Source organism: Hydractinia symbiolongicarpus, chromosome 13 (assembly GCF_029227915.1).
Source record: "Hydractinia symbiolongicarpus strain clone_291-10 chromosome 13, HSymV2.1, whole genome shotgun sequence".
NCBI lineage: Eukaryota > Metazoa > Cnidaria > Hydrozoa > Anthoathecata > Hydractiniidae > Hydractinia > Hydractinia symbiolongicarpus.
This window is the reverse complement of record NC_079887.1, coordinates 14,303,914-14,321,834: the sequence shown is the minus strand read 5'-3', so window position 1 is coordinate 14,321,834 and position 17,921 is coordinate 14,303,914. Positions and strand designations below refer to the sequence as shown.

Here is a 17,921-nt window from a genome sequence, read left to right as displayed (position 1 = left end):
AATTTAGCGTATTTTTACTTACCCTAATCATTTTATAAAAATGTGTGTGTGTTCTGTTTTTTTCATGCTGGAGACAAGTGGGGGATGTTTAAACTGGTGAACACCAAACACGAGAACCGAGTGGCTGAACTAGCGACTCTCTCAGTCTTAACTTCCTTGTCTCCAGTTGCCGAAATAATAATGAATTAAAATTAATTTGACAAGTCGATCTTCTGCTAATGCAGAAGATCGACAAATAAACAAAAAAAGAACAAAAGCCCCCATTCTATCAGGTTATAAACCTAAAGTAAAATCTCTGTTTTTTATGTATATTTAAGTTTTTTTGGCATAAAAATAAACAACATAATAATTATTACGGATTGTCTGTAACAGCGTTGTTCAGAACTTTCTTTTCTAATGTTTATAAAATTTTGTTTATCTATTTACAGTGTGCATGATAAAATGAATGGCGGCAATGAGGAGGAGATAGTTGCGTGTGTCTTATTAATTTTATTTTATATTTATATTTATTTTTGATATTTTTAGTGGACCCCTATTGCTCAAAGATAGTGAAGATAAAAAAAAATTTATCTATACTTTGATTTTAATATTTTTCAATATTTTTAACAGGAGTCAATAATTAAGTCCTGGGCACTAGGTGTGAACATTTCAGCCATGACTTGGTGGTAATAAAATAAACAAATACGAAAATGGTTTTTCTTCTGAATAAAAATCAACAAACATGTGTTTCTTCTTTAACTCTACTATCTTTAGTCCTAATGCCGTTCTAGTTAAACGGCACCGAAAGTCTAGCAACCAAAAACAAATATGGCGGCAATCTAACACCCCCACTTGACGTAAAATTATATACTCTCCAAATAAATATTGTTTGAACATTGTCAACAAATGTTTCTTTGGCGGTTTCGTAAATATATCAGCTTTGTTTTCACTGGAAGGTATATATTCTACAGCTATCTGATTCTGTTGAAAACATTCTCTATATAATATAATGGAATCGGATATCGATATGTTTGACCTTCATGTGCTTTACGGGGTTTTTCAATAATGTTAAGGCACCTTGGTTGTCATTTTTAGTCACAGGCGGCTTGAGGTCAGAATTTCTTAAATCTTTGATAAGTCGCGTTAGGTAGGCGGTCTCCTGAGCTTTTAGTGAGAGGGCTAAATATTCAGCCTTGCATGTTGAAAGTGCCACAGACACTTGTTTTTCGACCTCTAACTGATAGGTGGCCCACTCGGATTGATGTTTATACAATAAGCGGTAATACTTCTTCTGTTATGCAAAGAAGAAGCCCAATCAGCGTTACAAAATGCATAGAGACGAAATTATTCATGGTTTAGTTTACGAAAAAGGAATGTATAACCCACAGTATTCTTTATATATCGAAATACATGTTTTAACATAATCCAAGTTTTTACAACAATTGACAAGTGTTGAGACAGCTTAGTTACAACATAACTCAAATCTGGTCGGGAGCAAGTCATGGCATATACAATGCTTCCCACCATTTGACGATATAGTTTGGTGTCGTTATCGGTCTTCTCAGTATCACTGGTCTCATCTAATATGCATGCAGCAGGGTTTTGTTCGCATGGGGTATTCCTCGGTTTACAATCATTGAGACTGAATCGGATAAGGACATCTTTAAGGTAACGGGGGACTGGGACATGGTGACGTAGTCAATCCCCCTCTCAAAATCAATTCCAAGAAACGATGAGAGTGTTCCAAGATCTTTCATATTAAATTGATTCTTCAACTGGATCTTGACAGTGTTGAGCAGTTCGTCCTTACTTGATGTAATAATAATGTCATCCACCCAAACAAGTAACACAATGGTATCACCACATTGTCTACGAACAAACACACATGGATCGGCATGAGATTGGACAAAACCAATATCACATAAAAAATCATGCAGCAATTGGTGCCAATTGCGTCCACTTTGTTTGAACCCATAAAGAGATTTATTTAACTTCCAAACATTATTGGCTGTTTCATATCCAGGAGCTGGTTGAACATAAACTTCACATTCTATTGGAGCGTGTAAATATGCTCCTTTAACGTCCATTTGATGAATGTTCCAATCTTCTTGAACAGCTACCTGTAGTAAAGTACGGATACACTCCATTCTAGCAGTTGGTGAAAAGGTTTCTGAGTAATCAATTCCTTCTTTTTGACTGAATCCTTTTGCTACATAACACGCTTTGTAAATTGGGTTGCTTGAATTTCCTTTGATGGTGTACACCCATTTTCCCCCCACTGCTTGCTTATTTTTGGGTAGTAGTGTTTCTGTGAATGTATCGTTGAGCTTCAAAGAGATTTCTTCTTCCATCGCACTTATCCATTGATCTGCATCATCTTGTTGAATTGCGTCATTGTATGTGATTGGAACATTCATATAACAACAATCATAATTGGTGTCTTCAACATCACAACAGTGATAATCAGCATATCGTGGTGGAGCTTTGCGTTCCCTAGTTGGGTATGGAGCCTTTGGATTTCTCTCTGGGTTCTCATTTTGTTCTGAACTACTTTTTGTAGCCGGTTTAGTATTGGCTTCAGTTGAAAATAAGTTGTTGCTGATGGCTGTGTTCGGCTCTTTGACATGAAAGTCTATGTCTTGATACAGTCCTGCTGTCAGAATAGTAAACTAGATAGGCTGGACTCTCTTTGTCATGCTCAACAAAAATTCCTTTACAGCTTCTTGGGTCCAGTTTCTTTTGATTATGGACGTATGCATAACATATTGTACCAAAAACATGTAATCTTGAGATGTCAGGTTTTAGTCCCGTGATGAGACCATATGGTGTTTCTCTGATGTGGTCTACAAAACAACGATTTCGAATATGTGTAGCAGCCATAACAGCATATGTCCATAAATGTTTAGGTAAACTAGCTTCAAGTCACAACGCTCTTCTCATTTCAAAAAGGGTGCGCCAGCTGCACTCTGCAGTGCCATTTTGATGAGGAGAATGTGGAGCAGAGATTTCGTGTTTGATACAGTGTTTTGTCAGGATAGTTTTAAAGTCCTGTGATATGTATTCCCCAGCCCTATCCGATCGCATTCGTTTTACATCACCAAATGGAAAAATTTCTTCATCAAAATTAAAGGTTTTCACTCTGCCGTAGGGCGCTATGTCTGCTAAAAAATTTTCTAATGCATGGGACGCATCAGATTTCTGTTTTAAAAAATCAGTTAACATACATCCTGTGAAATCATCATTGAAAACAAGAGCATATCTGAAGCCATTCAGTGACGCTGGTTCTATTGGTCCAGCTAGGTCGGTGTGTACAAGTTCGAAAGGAGTCGTGGCACGGATGTCTGGCTGACGATTACGATTGATTGTTGATCTGATTTGCTAGTGTACATACCTCACAGTCAAATTTTTCTTGTTCACTGATGTGCATTCCTTGAACTACAGATCCTAATTTTATCACATCATCAATATTACAGTGTCCTAGTATTCTGTGCCATGTTCTCAAATCTTCTATGCGTTTTTGGCTCACATTATTCTTGTACAGATAGTATAGTCGTTGGCGTTTTTCCATAGCAATTTAGCAATTTACAAGAAAGATATTATCTTTTCTTGCCCATTTTCAGTCCCTAATAAAATTACTGAATTGCAGAGAGGCTAAAATGATTTTTTTGTTCTATTGGTAAACATTGTGGAGAAAAGTTTTAATTTTATTTTAGTGGCTTCCTAATTGTAGGAAACTATTTCCCCGTGTTTTGCAGTCGAGTATTGGTTGCCTGTTTTGTTATATCTCTTAAGCTGTTAATTGTTTATTTACAATAAGCATTTTGCTACACATATGCACTGATATAAAATAAAAAAGATGTTAAGAAAAAACAAACTAACTGCAGATTTTATTAAAATAGGTACCTTTTCTGACTAGGCAACTCAATCTGAAGAGTTTTTTGAAGATGCCATCAATACATGTATACAAGAGAAGGTAAAATCTCTGAGCAAGGTTGAACTTTATATTATTGTCACATGTGCACATAATGTATAGGTAGATTGCTAATTGTTGATGTTTATGCGAGGAACTATAGTGTTCAGGCTTTTGTTTTATATTTTTATGAACCTCATACATAACTTTTTTCTGACATGACAAAAAGAGGTGATAAAATAAATACAGCAATTTCGAGGACTGTTTGGATACTATTGCTCAGATCTCAATTTGTATATTTATCAAAGCTAAATAGTTTACATATATATCACTTACAAAAGTTATTTCCATTAATTTTAAAATTTTGACAACCCGTTAAATTTTCTCCCTTCGAAGTATTTTAGCTTAGAAATAAAAAGATCATGTATATATAAAAACATTTTATGTATATATATAGTGTAAAAAGTCAATAGAATATGAAGATTAGGTTAAAGAGTGGAAGTATTTTTGATGACAATGAGTTTATATCAGTTGATCCAGTATCCAGTTCAACCTCCTCAAATGTGCTGCACAAAGAATTCTGTATGTTTCAAGAAGTTGGATGCCGATTTATGGTAATACAAATTAGTAGTTTTATACAATTCCTTTCTTAGTTGCAAGTGTTTGTTCTTAAGTAAAGCTGTCACTTTTTAAATATGTTTTTTAAATATGTAATTTGCTTGACTTCCCAAGCATGGTGCTTTATTGTAACAAGACTTTAAATTAAAACACTAACAAGGGAATTTTGTGATAGTTCCCTTCTCTGTATAAGATACAACAACACTGTGTGAATAAGTCTGAAACGTGCAACAACAATATATTTTCTGATGTTTAGGCTTTCGAAGACTGCATGTTGACGAAAAATTTAATTTTTGTGTACTTTAATTTTTTGTGTACTTTAATTAATTGCTAATGTTTCCAGAAAAAACACAATATTAGAAAGACAAATGTATTTCATTTAACAACTTTGTGATGTTAATATAAAGCGATATTTGGCGAAAAGAGGTGATGCTGGACAAGCAAAATGACACAAAACTCTCCTGCGCATGTACCCAATTGATAACACTCTCCGTGACACCTATCCTAATCTCGTAAAGCGTATTGTTTTCAACAACTACCCTTCTCACAATTTTTTACAACTGTCCTTTGTTGTTTTCTTTTCTCTCTCTTTTTTACAACAGTCCTTCATTGTTTTTTCTCTCTCTTTGTGTATTTTCTGTATTTTCCTTTATCTCTCTTTTCTGTATTTTCCTTTATCTCTCTTTTTTACAACTTCTCATTGTTTCATTTCTCTCTTTTTTAAAACTATTCGTGTAAAATTGCCCTTATCTCATGAGTACGCACACACCACAAAATGAAGGCTGAAAAAGTATTCACTCACCTAGGTAACAACTACCTGTTGTACCTTCCTTTCCTTTAACTGTCTCATTGTTTATTACGCTATGTTATAACATACACCTGAGCTTAACACACCGTATCCTTGCTGGGGTACACACACGATAACACACCATAAACAGTAGACTCTCAAATGCTGCCCAACATGAACACCAAAAAAAAACATTAGAGCTTGAGGTAAGGCCAATTGCTTCCACCACTGGAAAAAAACCTTGGTGATTCATAGAGCCAAATCGAATCAATGCAAGGAACCGTGTAGCAAAAGCAATTGGACAGGACGCCCAGTGGCTGACCCACTTGATGAAGTGACCAAGATACAGTAGTGATAAGGTGGAACATAAAAGAAAAAGAAAATAACGAATAAGATAAAAACATTGTGGCTTCACGATAAAATACCAATATTAGGATTAACAATGAGTATGTTTATTATTTTTTATTGACAATATATTTCGGATAAACATTATCCATCATCAGGTCTGAAAGCAAATAAATAATGTTAAAAACAGTTAAAAACAAGTATAAAATTATTCAACATATCATACATAAACTACACCTCACACTACAACAAATCAAATTTACAAGAAAATCTAAAAACAAAACGAGTTTAGAAGAGAGTAAGGTAATTAAATTTTTATTACCAATGCTCTGCTTCTATATTCGTCTTTTGTATTTAAAACCGGTTTGATGTAATTGATCATTAACGCCTCAAGAGTCATTAAATGATAAACGTTCCGTGTTGATGAACATAAAATTGATACATTTTCCATTGTTAAAAGATTATTGCAATCGTCGAAATGCTTTCCCACCGGACCAGTTCTTTTATGTTCCTTAAGTCGTTTGATTAAATGTCGGCTTGTCTGTCCGACATAGCACGAGTTGCATCGTGGACATTCTATTTTGTATACCAAACAACTTTTGAAACATTTTTCAATTACAGGTTTCAATGGAGGCAGAGAACTTTTCAACTTTTTCAATGTGAAAATAATTTTACACGGAATATTCAACTTTCTCATAGAAGTTTCAAATTTCTCCGAAACTCGCCCACGATATTGGATGAAAATCATCTTCTCTTCAGACTCTTCTTTCTCGTTTTCTTCATCAGGATTCTCGTTATCATTATTTTCCATAATCTTAGATATCGTACTTTTAATTATCAGGTCATAGAAAGCTTTCGGATATTGATTTTTCTCAAGAACAGTTTTACCTTTTTCTAGACTTTGGCCTGGTTAATTGAGACAATACCCAATGTGGGTAAACAAAACATCATGCACCAATTTTGAAGCTTGATGAAGTGTTTTTGTATTTTAGTTCACCCAATCAGCTAGCAACCCAACTGGAAACTGCAATTAACATGAGCTAAACTGTGTTTAGCTCCATTTAAAAGTTATAAAATTGTAACTTTTGTAATTAAGGGATTTTTTTCAGTGCAGTTTATTTTACCATTAAAATATCACAAAATTTTAACAATTTCTCATGTAAATCCAGTGAGATGCTTTCGAACAACTGCTTTTGCAATGATTCTATACCAAAATTCATAAATATAGGTGTTATATATGTTATCGAAATTATTACTTGTGTCCATTTATTGTAGTGTATTGCTTTAGTTTGTCATCTAACAAAATTCAAAATAGGCTTTAAGCAGTACAAAACATTCTCTTCAATGAGAATGGTTTCAGGTTATTGTGCACCAACAGAAAGAAAATTGAATTTACTTGTCATGGAAATGGTATACCCTTTCTTGAAATTTACAGCTAAGTAATCAACGTAGGAAAATGTTCTGTGCAAAATAAAACATCAGTCTAATGATTTCGTGTATACAAATACCAAACTTATTTTTTTGTTTTGGAACATAGAGCAAGGAAATGCCTCCGTTAGTTTTTATTAATTGAACTTTTTTTTCTACGAGTTTACTACATTTGCTTGTTAACAAACTTTTTTGTAAATTTATTTTAGGGCACTAGCATGGAAATCCAAACACATTGCGACCAGCATCAAGAGGTTCATCTTCAGTTAGCACTGGAACAAGCTGCAGAAAATAAAAAGATAAATAAGCAACTTCAAGCCTTAGAGGAAACAAACAGCAAGTTATCAGGAGATTTGACTGCAATGAAAAGGAAATTAGAAGCAAGTGAACAAATTCAAACTGAAGTAAAAGATTTGCAGGAACAATTGGAGCTGAGATTGCGCCAGATAAGTCTTAAGCAACAGCGCATTCAAAGTTTGGAGAAAGACCTTGAGTTCTTCAAAAACAAGTTACAGAATTCAATAGCATCAAATAGTGTTTTGGCTGCTGAGAAAAATGAAATGCAAGATAAAATCCAAGACTTGAAAAAAGAGCTAAAAAGAAATGCCATGGACTGTGTTAGGTTAGAGAATGAGTCTGAGACATGGTTGAAACAAGCCGGCTTAAGTATTTTTCATAACAATGGCCATACTGCTATGGCAAGTGGAAGAAATCTTGTAATAGAATCAAATGGATGGTTGCAAAATATTTTTTTTGAGCATAATCAACTAAAGATTCAGAACTCTGAACTACGGGTACAACTACACAACAGCATGCACTTTCATGGGAAAGAATTGGAAAGTGTAAAGCAAAGTTTGATGGCGACACAATACCTTCTAAGTCAAAAAGAAGAGGAGTTAAGAAAAGCAAAAGAGATGAATTTTAAACAAACTGTCTCTATCATTTCCAAAGAAGCCACTATCGTTGAATTAAACAAAGAGAACACAAATTTAATTTCAGACCTGACACAATTTCATAGCTAACTTTTTCCATAGAAAATTTATAGAACTAAAAAACTGTAAATACCTTGTGTTATTTTGGCCCTGGGTTGTCATATTTCATTTCTGCCTGACAAAGTGTCTTGTGTTTAAAAGTTTTAAACTTTGGTGTTTCTATTTATTTCAAATTTTGTGTTTGTTATTGTATCGATAATAATATTTATATTTACATAGATATTTTTGAGGTTGTTAATTAGATGTATATTTAATATTAATAAAGATATCTTTTGTTTTGCATTGTGTTTTACAGCACTAAATATGAGTGTTTATATTATACCACTTATGCTGCCAAGAATTTTTATTTCACAAAGCAGTTTGTTTTTAGCATAAATAAGATTTGGCTTGCTTGGGCAGACTATGAATTCCAGAATGCTTAGCTAACTGGGAAATTTCAAATACTCGTAAAGTTATACATGCCATGCAAAAAAACCCTGAAAATTACTGTATTTTTGGCACACAATTATAAATGGTTTTTCTTTTGAAATAATCCATTCAGCTGTATTTCATGCGCCATTAGGTAAAAATGTTTTTTGTTACTGCTATTGGTGTTGTCTTAGCAATATTTTATTGTCTATTGGGAAGTTAAAGGTGTGTCAAGGTTTACGTTAGAATTTATTGTTGTAAATTAGTTTAGCATAATGTTGGAGTCTATTTATGTTACATTTGTTATTATCACTTTTAGAATGAGACTGAAATTAAAATCATCGATTGTTGACGAATATTTCTTAACAAAAAAAAATGACAACGCTAATCAGGTGGAAAGTGCCACAGCAGTGACAAGGAATGAAGTTGAGGTTCCAAGATTAAGTAGCAGTGAACAGTTTAGACAAAAAGTGAGCAGCGCTGACAGGTTTGGACGGCGCTTAACTCGGAATGTTGCAGCAGCTGGGAGGACTCGAAGTCGATCTTTTGACCATCATTCAGATTCTGAATCAAAGCTTTATCATAACTGGCGAAGTGTTGAAAATCTATCAAGTGTTGATAGCATGCTTGGTGAAAGATGTGATGTAGAAGATAAGAGAATTACAAAAGGATATGAAAAATGTCCATTTTCCTACCTAGGGTGCAGTATAATGGTAGGATGTTTTGTTATTCTCTTGAATATCATATTTTATTAATGATAAATATCATATTTTTTTATTAAACAAAAGTAAAAAAAAAAAATTCAGAGAGCTGTTTCATAGTCAGTAGGTGGCTCTATTTGGACTAACAACATGGTATTTAAAGTGTGCATTTTCGAGTGGAGACTCGCACCTGCAACCTTATGATAACAAGCCAAATCAAACTACTACTTTTTGTATCTTCTATTTGATTATTTTAACAGGGGCTTAAAAAATTGTTATTTTTTAAGGATAGTATATTTTTAATTTGCCACATCAGTGATATGGAAAAATTAAATATTATGAGCATTGTAGTAATGCACAGGTGTGTTTTATAAATAGCACTGTACTTTCAAAATATTGTTTTCTTTATTTACATTTTAAGTTAAAATTTAGCCAAGCTATAAACTGTAGTGGTAATAAACGATTTTTTCTTCCTGTTTCAGGGTACTGCTATTGAACTTGAGATTCATTGTAAAAGAAACAATGAGGTTCATTTGAAATTGGCTTGTAAGTTATACACTCAACATAGTGACCAAATAAAAGAATTGAAAAAAGAAAATATGTTCATTAATGAAAGATATTTACAATCTTTAAAAGAAATCGAACTATTAACTTTGCAATGTGATGAACATATTAAATCTATGGATACATATGTGAAAAACGAATTTGATTTTTGTAGTTCAAATTCTGTAAAAAATGAGCAATCAACAGGGGAATGCATGGAAGCTGATAACGATGGAAATGATTTAATAGGAAGAATCTCTAATTTGAAATTGTATGTTGCGCGTATGCAACAGAAGTATTCACATCTACTTTCAATAATTGCAGAGAACAGGAAGTTGAAGGAAGAACACAATTCGTTAAGGTCCATGCTAACAGAGAAAGAAGCAGCTTTGTTATCTTTTCAACATAAAGAAGAACAGCATAAAGAAGAAGTAAATATCATTGCAAAAAAATTACAAGTAACTTTGAATAATGAAGCTCTTTTGAGATCGAAAATTGTTGTTAGCGAAAGCGTACAAGGAGTTGTACTTGCGGACCTTCGAAAAGAGCTAGCGTCAGTAAAAACAGCAGTTGAGAAAAAAACTTTGGAAATTATTCAATTAAAAAACAAGATTTCAAAGCTAAATGCTCAGATAGATTATGAGAGTGAAACTGGAAAAAATGTGTGTCATAGTTCTAAAGATAAGTCACAAATTTTGACTGCCAATTCTGTCACAGAAAGTGATACAAAATTACTGAAACTTACACCTGTCGTTGATAAGTTAATCAAGGTGGAAATGACTAATATGTCCAATGACATTAAGCAACTGCGTGAAACTAATAAGAAGTATCGACAAACTGTAAAATTGTTGGAGAAGTCTGAAACACAAACCGCAGAAACAAGAAAAGTCATATCAAATTTGCGAACCACTATTAGGAATTTTTTGAACCACTATAGTCGGGCCATGGTAAAATATCAAACGCTAGAAGATTCATTGAAAGATTCTGAGTCTGAGTTATGTAGACTAAAAGGAAGGCCACAGTTTCCCTCTGTCATCAGTCACAATCATGCTGCAACTGGGGATGTAAAAAACACAATTTGTTTTCAGATAGATAAAGTTCACGACATTATGGTAGAATCAACACGTAATTGCAAAGATTACTCAGTTGAATCGAAGCCTTTTTACACTTGTACACCTGGTTATCATTGTCAATTCCGTGTTGTTATATACAAGAACATGCTAAAGTTTTATTTTAGACTAAGGCATGGTATCTACGATAATGTCTTAAATTGGCCATTCAATAAAACCATATGCTTAAATGTCAATACAGATCCTAGCAAACCAAATCAACGGGAAACAGTTTTAACGGTTAGAACTGACAACATGAATTTTGTTCATACCTGTAAGCCTGTGCTGGAACAGAACATTGCATACAAGCATGAGGACTGTTTCGATGTCACTCAGTTTGCAAGACGTGATGACTCGCTGTTCTTTGACTTTGCTATTGTTTAATACTTTGGTTATTGTTTGTTGTGTTTCATGGCAGAACTTTTTTGTTAAAAAAGAAAAAATGTTTAAAAATATATTCTGGAAAAACTTTGTTCTTTTGTTTTATTATACGTTATACGTTTTGTTTATTATTTAATATGCTTTTTGTATGTCTATATTTTCATCAAAAAAGTCTCAAAATGTGTTTAATAAAAATGCTTCATTATTTAAAGTTATAGAAAAATATATATTGAAAGACCTCATTCCATTCCCACCCTCTTGACCCTTATAAAAGCTTTATTAAAGCCCTTTGTTGTTACATGACACATCCCTCCTTACACCTTAACAAATTTTTAAAAAGCCCTTATACAGCATTATTTCTCTAAAACTCTCATATGGTTTATTGAAACCCTTTTTTTGTGCGTTTTTATTTTCCTTCACCCTTCCTTAATTTTGGAACTGTTAGTATTTTTTACGTGATATAAAACTCCATCTATTTCTAATTCGTTACAAAAAACCCCAAAAGCTGATCAATAACTTTGTCTGTTTTGTAAGAAAAATATATTTTTGAGCTTCTGTTATTTCTTTAAAAAACGTATTTTTATATTATAATATTAAAGAGAAAGTTCCTATTGTTTCAGTTTTTAGTATATTTATTTATTCATTTTTAATCATGATGTATCTTATGGCACAATTTGGGACCTGGGTTAAAGTTATCAGAAAATGCCAACGCTTTCTATTTTTTCCTTTGCATTCTAATGTTGAAATTTAGCTAAAAATTGCTTTACTAAAAAGGAAATGTGAAATCAAAGAATGTAAATAAGGCAAAGAATGTAAATAAAATGAATCTTCAAATGCTACATCCCGCCCATGTGCCTGAAATGGATACCTTGTGTTATGTATGGCCATTAAAAATGTTATTTTTTAATACATTATATAAAAAAACAAAAATTTAATAGAAAGGTTTGCCTTATCAACTAGAACTGATTTGTTTTTTGTATTTTTAGTATTAAATTTATAGCAACTAGGACAATCAACTTTGAGGTCCATGCATTTAAGACTGATTGTGCAAAGTTTGATTAGTTGATCTCTGTTTTGCTATCCACACACTATTTTTGTTAACTTTACATTCAAATCTGTGCATATTTTCTCATCTATTTTAAAAGTAAACAAGTTCAGTATATATGTCAATCTCTTAAAGTAAATTTTGTGGTTTTAAATATCAATTGGCAAGACAGAAACACACGAACGAAAATCAACTTCTATGGCCTAGGCTTACAAGCTATATCATTTGATACAGTGTGATGAAAGACATCCATGAATAAAATTTTAACATATGAATGCGGGAGAAATTTTTAATATCCATTTTTTCTCCTGTTTTGCCTATTGTCCTGTTTTTCTATTGTTCTGGCTTTGCTTCCATATAAACAGAGCCTTGGGATAAGTATCCTTATAAGTAGTGATTTTTTGTAATTCAGATTTTTGTGTTTATAGAAAATCAATTTTTTTTATTACGATTTATCTGCCTGAGACAACCTTTTTTATGGTCCCGATCTTATTTTTTAAAACACCATAAATTAATAATACAAAAGTTTCAAAGTAGAAAACGAAATGAAGAATTTGTTTTTTTATTTGGACGAGAATAACCTTTTAAAAATAAGTGTTTGTGAATGCAACTGGTTATTTCAGGTTTAATAAATTATTGCTATTTTATTTTTCTGATCAACAACTGTAAAAACACCTTTGTTGCCAGTAGAACAATTGATTAATTTGTCTTCTCCTTATGATCAGTAAACCACGCCCTCTTAGTGTGATGTTATGTCTTATGGATTTGTTCGATCATCTGTTTTTTTTTAATTTAGTCTGTTATTTGATGGTTCTCACACGTCCTAAATGTTTCTAAAAAAATCCTTAAATTTCCTTTTTTTGTGAAATCTCCTAAAAAATCTTGTAAATTTATAATAAATATCAATCCAAAATATTTATATTCTGCATCAGCTAATGTGGAAATGAAATCTAATTAATTCAATTTGTCAACCTTGTTCAATTCCCTTGTCAACCTTGATTCTTGTGATTCTAATTTTCAGTGATTCAAATCCCCTGAAATTCTCTCAAAAATATCCTAAAAAATTTGTTCAAAATGAGTGAGAACCCTGTGAATATAATATTCATTTAAAATTAAAGATGAAAATTAACTGAAACTCCATATCATAATAATAATTATTGAAGTTTAGATCAGATTGCTAGCCTAAAGGTAAGATCATATTGACATTCTGTTACTTTACTAGAAAAATAAATAATGTTGAAGGTAAGGACTAAATAGCATGTTGGCCTATGCTGTGTATGTTTTGGTGTTGTTTGTCGTACTGGCATTCACAAAATGGCTGGGATTGCGGTAAGATAATTATTTTAACTGTGTACACGGTTGTATTAACGTAATCGTTCTTACACACAATGTCCAATTTTAATCTGCTTTTAGAACTGTACTTCACACACATACTTTGAAATAACAGAATAACACATGCAATAAAGACATACTAAGCCTTCTCAACTTTATTTATGAAAGTAATTGTGATAATTCAAAAACGGTTGAAAAAGTTCAGACAGAATGTGATTGAAGATTTAATACAGCAATGCCAAGCTTTTGTTTCTGTGGTTCATTTGTGTGTTTTCTTTCTTGCAGGTTGCTGTTCAAGTGTGTGTCTGTGAAGGTGCAGGAAAAGTTCAAGATCACAATGACAGTGAACAGAATTCACTTCACCTACCTTGAAGGAATTGTCTTGCGGAAAGAGGGACTGTTTAAAATTGTAAGATTATATGTCACATTTGTATTTGTTTTGTACTGGTATTCAGAAGTAAATAAGCTAAAAAATGTTACTATAAATTTTCTTGTGATATGTGATATACTACTTTTAAATCTATTGCAATTGGGCTAGCATTTGTTATGACATAAGCAAGGAAAATGTGATTTTTATTGGCATTTTTTACTACGCTTTTCCTATATTTTGAAACATAGTGTATGATGAAATTAGCTCTAAAGGTTTTGTTTTGATCCCTGTGGTATAGGATTATATTAGTAGTTACAAAAAAAACAAATATTAAACTTGAAAACTAAGTATTTTTTCAATTGCGTTAGAGAAGCAACCAAACTTTTTTGCAAAGTATGAATTCGTACATGTGTGTATTTTGCTCTAAAAGCTAGGGGTCAGTTTAAATGTTTACAAAAATAATTTAAAATAGGATAAAAAACAGATAAATTTTAAGAATCATTACCCCTTTTGCCAACCCTCTTTCTTCAACAGGCCTTTCGAACGAAAATAATTTTGCTTTAATCTGCAAAACTAGTAGTAGACTGCATTTTACAGGTTGAATAATATTTCTTAGGCTATTTTTTTCTTTGTTTGAAGAAACCTAGCATGGCATGTAGAGACAAATTATATTAAGTTTCTCTTTTTATTTTTAGCATATTGAACGCATTGGTTTAAGTTCAAAATGGTTGAATCCCTTATGCAAGTATGGAGTATTTTAAACATTTTTACTGTTTATTTAACTTTGGAATTGAGCCTATGATTTTTTTTCATTGCTTTGATAATTCAAGTCTCTTGTGTGAAAGGAAGTAGTGCAATATCTTTATATATTTAGCAAACCATTGACTTTATTTGTTGGGCCAACAACAGTTACTTTAATGCTAAATTGTTCGTCTGATGAAAAGCAAAAGAGAAAGAAACAAGCAAAACTAAAAGGTAAAATTGGTTTGTAATTTTATTTTTACGCGTTTCAAGAGAGTGGGCAGGGTTCGAATTAGAAAAGTAAAGTTGATTCGCAAAAATTACGGCACTCTGTAACGAAGTAAACCACCAGTAGATGTGGCCTGAGAACACCATAGATAAATTACCATTGGCTTGTTCATTAGTAGCTACTTGTTTTTCGACGAGAATTTGTATTTTTTTGTGACCTTTCGAGCTTTACTTTTTTCTGCGTTATTATTTTTTATGTTGGAGACAAGTGGGGGACGTTTAAACTCGGGAACCCCAAACACAAGAACTGAGCGTCTTAACTAGTGACTCTCTCAGTTTTAACTTTCTTTCTCCGATTGCCAAAATAATCTTGCAAGAGTGAAAACACGATCTAACAAAGCATTTCTATCGCTGCGTTTTGTTCTTAAACTTTCAAAATGCTATCTAATGAAGCTTTTCTATTGCCGTTTTTCGTTCTTAAATTTTAAAAACGCTTTTTAAAAAAGCCTTTCTATCGCCGTTCTTTTTCGCGATTCTATTCTTCACAAAGTGATTCGCAAAAATAGCATTTCGATTCGCAAATTGCGAATTGTGAATTGCTAATTCGAACCCTGGGGGGTAAAATTATTATTTCATTACAGATCCAGTCTTGCTAAATATGTTGGCTGCTAATATGGTCAGATTCTGTTTTCAGGTATGTTCCACTATAGTGTGTATCATTTTCTTTTTTTATTTTAGTATAGTGACATGTTTTGTGATTTGAGTTATATATGTGTTTCAGAAGCATAGAAAATTCTTTATCAAGCTGTGATAGAATAACATAAAAAACATTTCACAATTTCAAAACTTGGCAATGTACAATATGGTAATGTTTGTGTTTTATGAGAAAGCTTTTAGACATTTTCCAATACAGCGATTTTCAAACTTTATAAAAAAGCTTTTTAGAAGTGTTAAACCAAAAAATCCAAACATTATTATTGCTTAAGAAAATATAGCACAGTTTGGGCTACTTACAAAAGCTACAGCATTACATATAAAATTTACAAAATACTTGATATGCCATGTTAAAACTTTTGATGGTGAGAAATGTTTTATTATATGTAGCAGCTTTGCTTTCCTTGGAAATTTTAAAAAGTGACCCAGACCACATAACATGTCAAATTTGTTAACTTTTTTTTCAAATGAATATGTGTGAGTGCATTCCGAGACTAATTATACAATTATGTAACCTGTGTTGTAATTTATATGTTATAGCATATTGGAGCAGTGTTTCAGAATTTGTCGATAACATCACAATTTTGTGACCTTACAACAAACTGGTCAACTGACATGACCTTAAAGATTGAAACTTTATCAGACAGGTATGTTTGTATTATTCCTCTTTTAAGAATAATAAAAGCATCTTGTGCCGATGATCCTGGCTTATCCTCTCTCTGTCCATCTTTTGTTTAAATATATATTTATCTCACTAAATACTGTGGATTGCTGATACAAAAAATATATAACTGATTGTCGTTTCACTTGTTAATAAAAATCCTTTTGTATTTTAGTCTCTGCATTGAAGTAGATTTATCAAATTCCAAACTAACGACACTCCATGATGAGATGCCATTTTTGTTCATCTCTCATGAGTTGAAAATACAAACTTTCATCACTCCAGGGCTGACTGTCAGTGCTATGGTACAAGAATTTTATATTAAAATCTTAAATGTTGTCACTTTTTATAAAAAGACATCAAGTGTTCATTTTGTTTTTTGCATCTTTAGAGACACAAGTTGAATATAAAGAAGTTGCATGTCGATGTTAGTGAAGGTATGGTTTATCGTGATTAATGTCTAATACAAATAAATGAAAAAAAGTATGTTTATCATAAATGTTTAACCTTCTTACTCCCCAATATTTTGATGATACCCTTCTTTTGTGGAACAAAAATACTATTTTAAATGTTAAACAGAGTAAATAAATCTTAAGAAATAACACAACTAGCTTTGAATTTCTAGTATCAAGAAAATACATTAACAAATTCTTGACGCAAGTGATTTTTAGAGACAAAAACAATCAGCAAAGTAAATAACAAATATGGTAAAGGGATGACAAGCTTACTACTACTACTAATAATAATAATAATATAATCTAAATTACAATGCCATATTTGTGCATACTGCTAATGCATAAGTGACATGGCTTAGTTATTTGGCTTCAAAGTTTTAGGTGCACTGTAATGGCTTCATTAATTTAATATAGGATATTGACGTTAAAGTAGTGTTATTGACGTTGCGCCGTAACGTCATAAAATTTAACATTTGAAACATTTTTTCGGCGACATCAAAGGAAAATGACGATATCCACTATGACCGTCACATACACTCCGTATTATTATATAAGATAAATTCCAATGCCATATTTGTGCATACTGCTAATGCATAGGTTACCTGGCTTTACTGTTTAAATTGTTTTCTTTTCATTTTCAGATCTAGTGGATTTCCTACTTGGTGCAAAAAAAAGGTTAAAGTATTCGCAACCTGTAGAAGCAGTTTCTGGTAAGCACCATAAAAATTTCTTTTTCTGTTTCTTTTTCTGTTTAAACTTTTACCTTCCTAACAGGTGAAAAATTTTTCCTTTTGGACTTATAGATGAGTTTATTATTGACGAAGCTGGTAACGATGACATAGATAAATTTATATCCATGTTGAATATATTACCTCAGGTACATTTTATTTTGTTCCTTTTTTATTCTCTCTTAAATCTCTACACATTGTTACAAAAGATTGGCAACCCTGAATCATTATTTTCACCTGGGGTATTAAGATAGACGCGTGCCGTTTTATTGATACAACCCCTGCATAAGAATAGAGCACGCACAAACAAACTATTCTGTTACACCAACTGTTTTCCTTTTAACTTGACAAACTAATTCATTTATATAGTAGTTCTGTTTCTTCAAAGTGGGATTTTTCCTTCTAGTCCTTGATCTTTCAACATAACAATTGTAACAATTATGCTA

General features: G+C 32.2%; 3 protein-coding genes across 4 annotated transcripts in view; all 3 read left to right on the top strand.

Annotated features, from left to right (window-relative positions):
- The first annotated feature begins 4,323 nt into the window (after positions 1-4,323).
- LOC130623689 (uncharacterized) lies at positions 4,324-8,399 on the top strand. The gene is made up of 2 exons (XM_057439199.1): positions 4,324-4,503; positions 7,277-8,399. The coding sequence occupies exons 1-2, from the start codon at positions 4,366-4,368 to the stop codon at positions 8,087-8,089; spliced, it is 951 nt and encodes a 316-aa protein (XP_057295182.1). The 5' UTR covers positions 4,324-4,365; the 3' UTR covers positions 8,090-8,399.
- A 192-nt stretch (positions 8,400-8,591) lies between these two features.
- Positions 8,592-12,163, top strand: LOC130623684 (uncharacterized). The gene is made up of 2 exons (XM_057439195.1): positions 8,592-9,180; positions 9,651-12,163. Exons 1-2 carry the CDS (start codon positions 8,743-8,745, stop codon positions 11,202-11,204), a joined length of 1,992 nt encoding a protein of 663 aa, XP_057295178.1. The 5' UTR covers positions 8,592-8,742; the 3' UTR covers positions 11,205-12,163.
- A 1,285-nt stretch (positions 12,164-13,448) lies between these two features.
- LOC130623682 (protein hobbit-like) overlaps positions 13,449-17,921 on the top strand; it is a 38,160-nt gene continuing 33,687 nt past the window's right edge. For both annotated transcript variants that reach the window (XM_057439192.1, XM_057439193.1), the window contains exons 1-10: positions 13,449-13,575; positions 13,864-13,987; positions 14,644-14,693; positions 14,823-14,923; positions 15,559-15,611; positions 16,172-16,278; positions 16,468-16,597; positions 16,684-16,729; positions 17,389-17,457; positions 17,551-17,624. In XM_057439192.1, coding sequence (XP_057295175.1) covers positions 13,505-13,575; positions 13,864-13,987; positions 14,644-14,693; positions 14,823-14,923; positions 15,559-15,611; positions 16,172-16,278; positions 16,468-16,597; positions 16,684-16,729; positions 17,389-17,457; positions 17,551-17,624 — 825 coding nt within the window. In that variant the 5' untranslated portion in view covers positions 13,449-13,504. The remainder of the gene's footprint in view (positions 13,576-13,863; positions 13,988-14,643; positions 14,694-14,822; positions 14,924-15,558; positions 15,612-16,171; positions 16,279-16,467; positions 16,598-16,683; positions 16,730-17,388; positions 17,458-17,550; positions 17,625-17,921) is intronic.

What these genes read in the sequence shown, in the direction of transcription:
- LOC130623689 (XM_057439199.1), top strand. Translation starts at nt 4,366, where the DNA reads ATGAAGATTAGGTTAAAGAGTGGAAGTATTTTTGATGACAATGAGTTT. An exon ending in AAGTTGGATGCCGATTTATG is followed by an intron (nt 4,504 to 7,276) that starts GTAATACAAATT and finishes AATTTATTTTAG; the next exon opens with GGCACTAGCATGGAAATCCA.
- LOC130623684 (XM_057439195.1), top strand. Translation starts at nt 8,743, where the DNA reads ATGTTGGAGTCTATTTATGTTACATTTGTTATTATCACTTTTAGAATG. An exon ending in ACCTAGGGTGCAGTATAATG is followed by an intron (nt 9,181 to 9,650) that starts GTAGGATGTTTT and finishes TTCCTGTTTCAG; the next exon opens with GGTACTGCTATTGAACTTGA.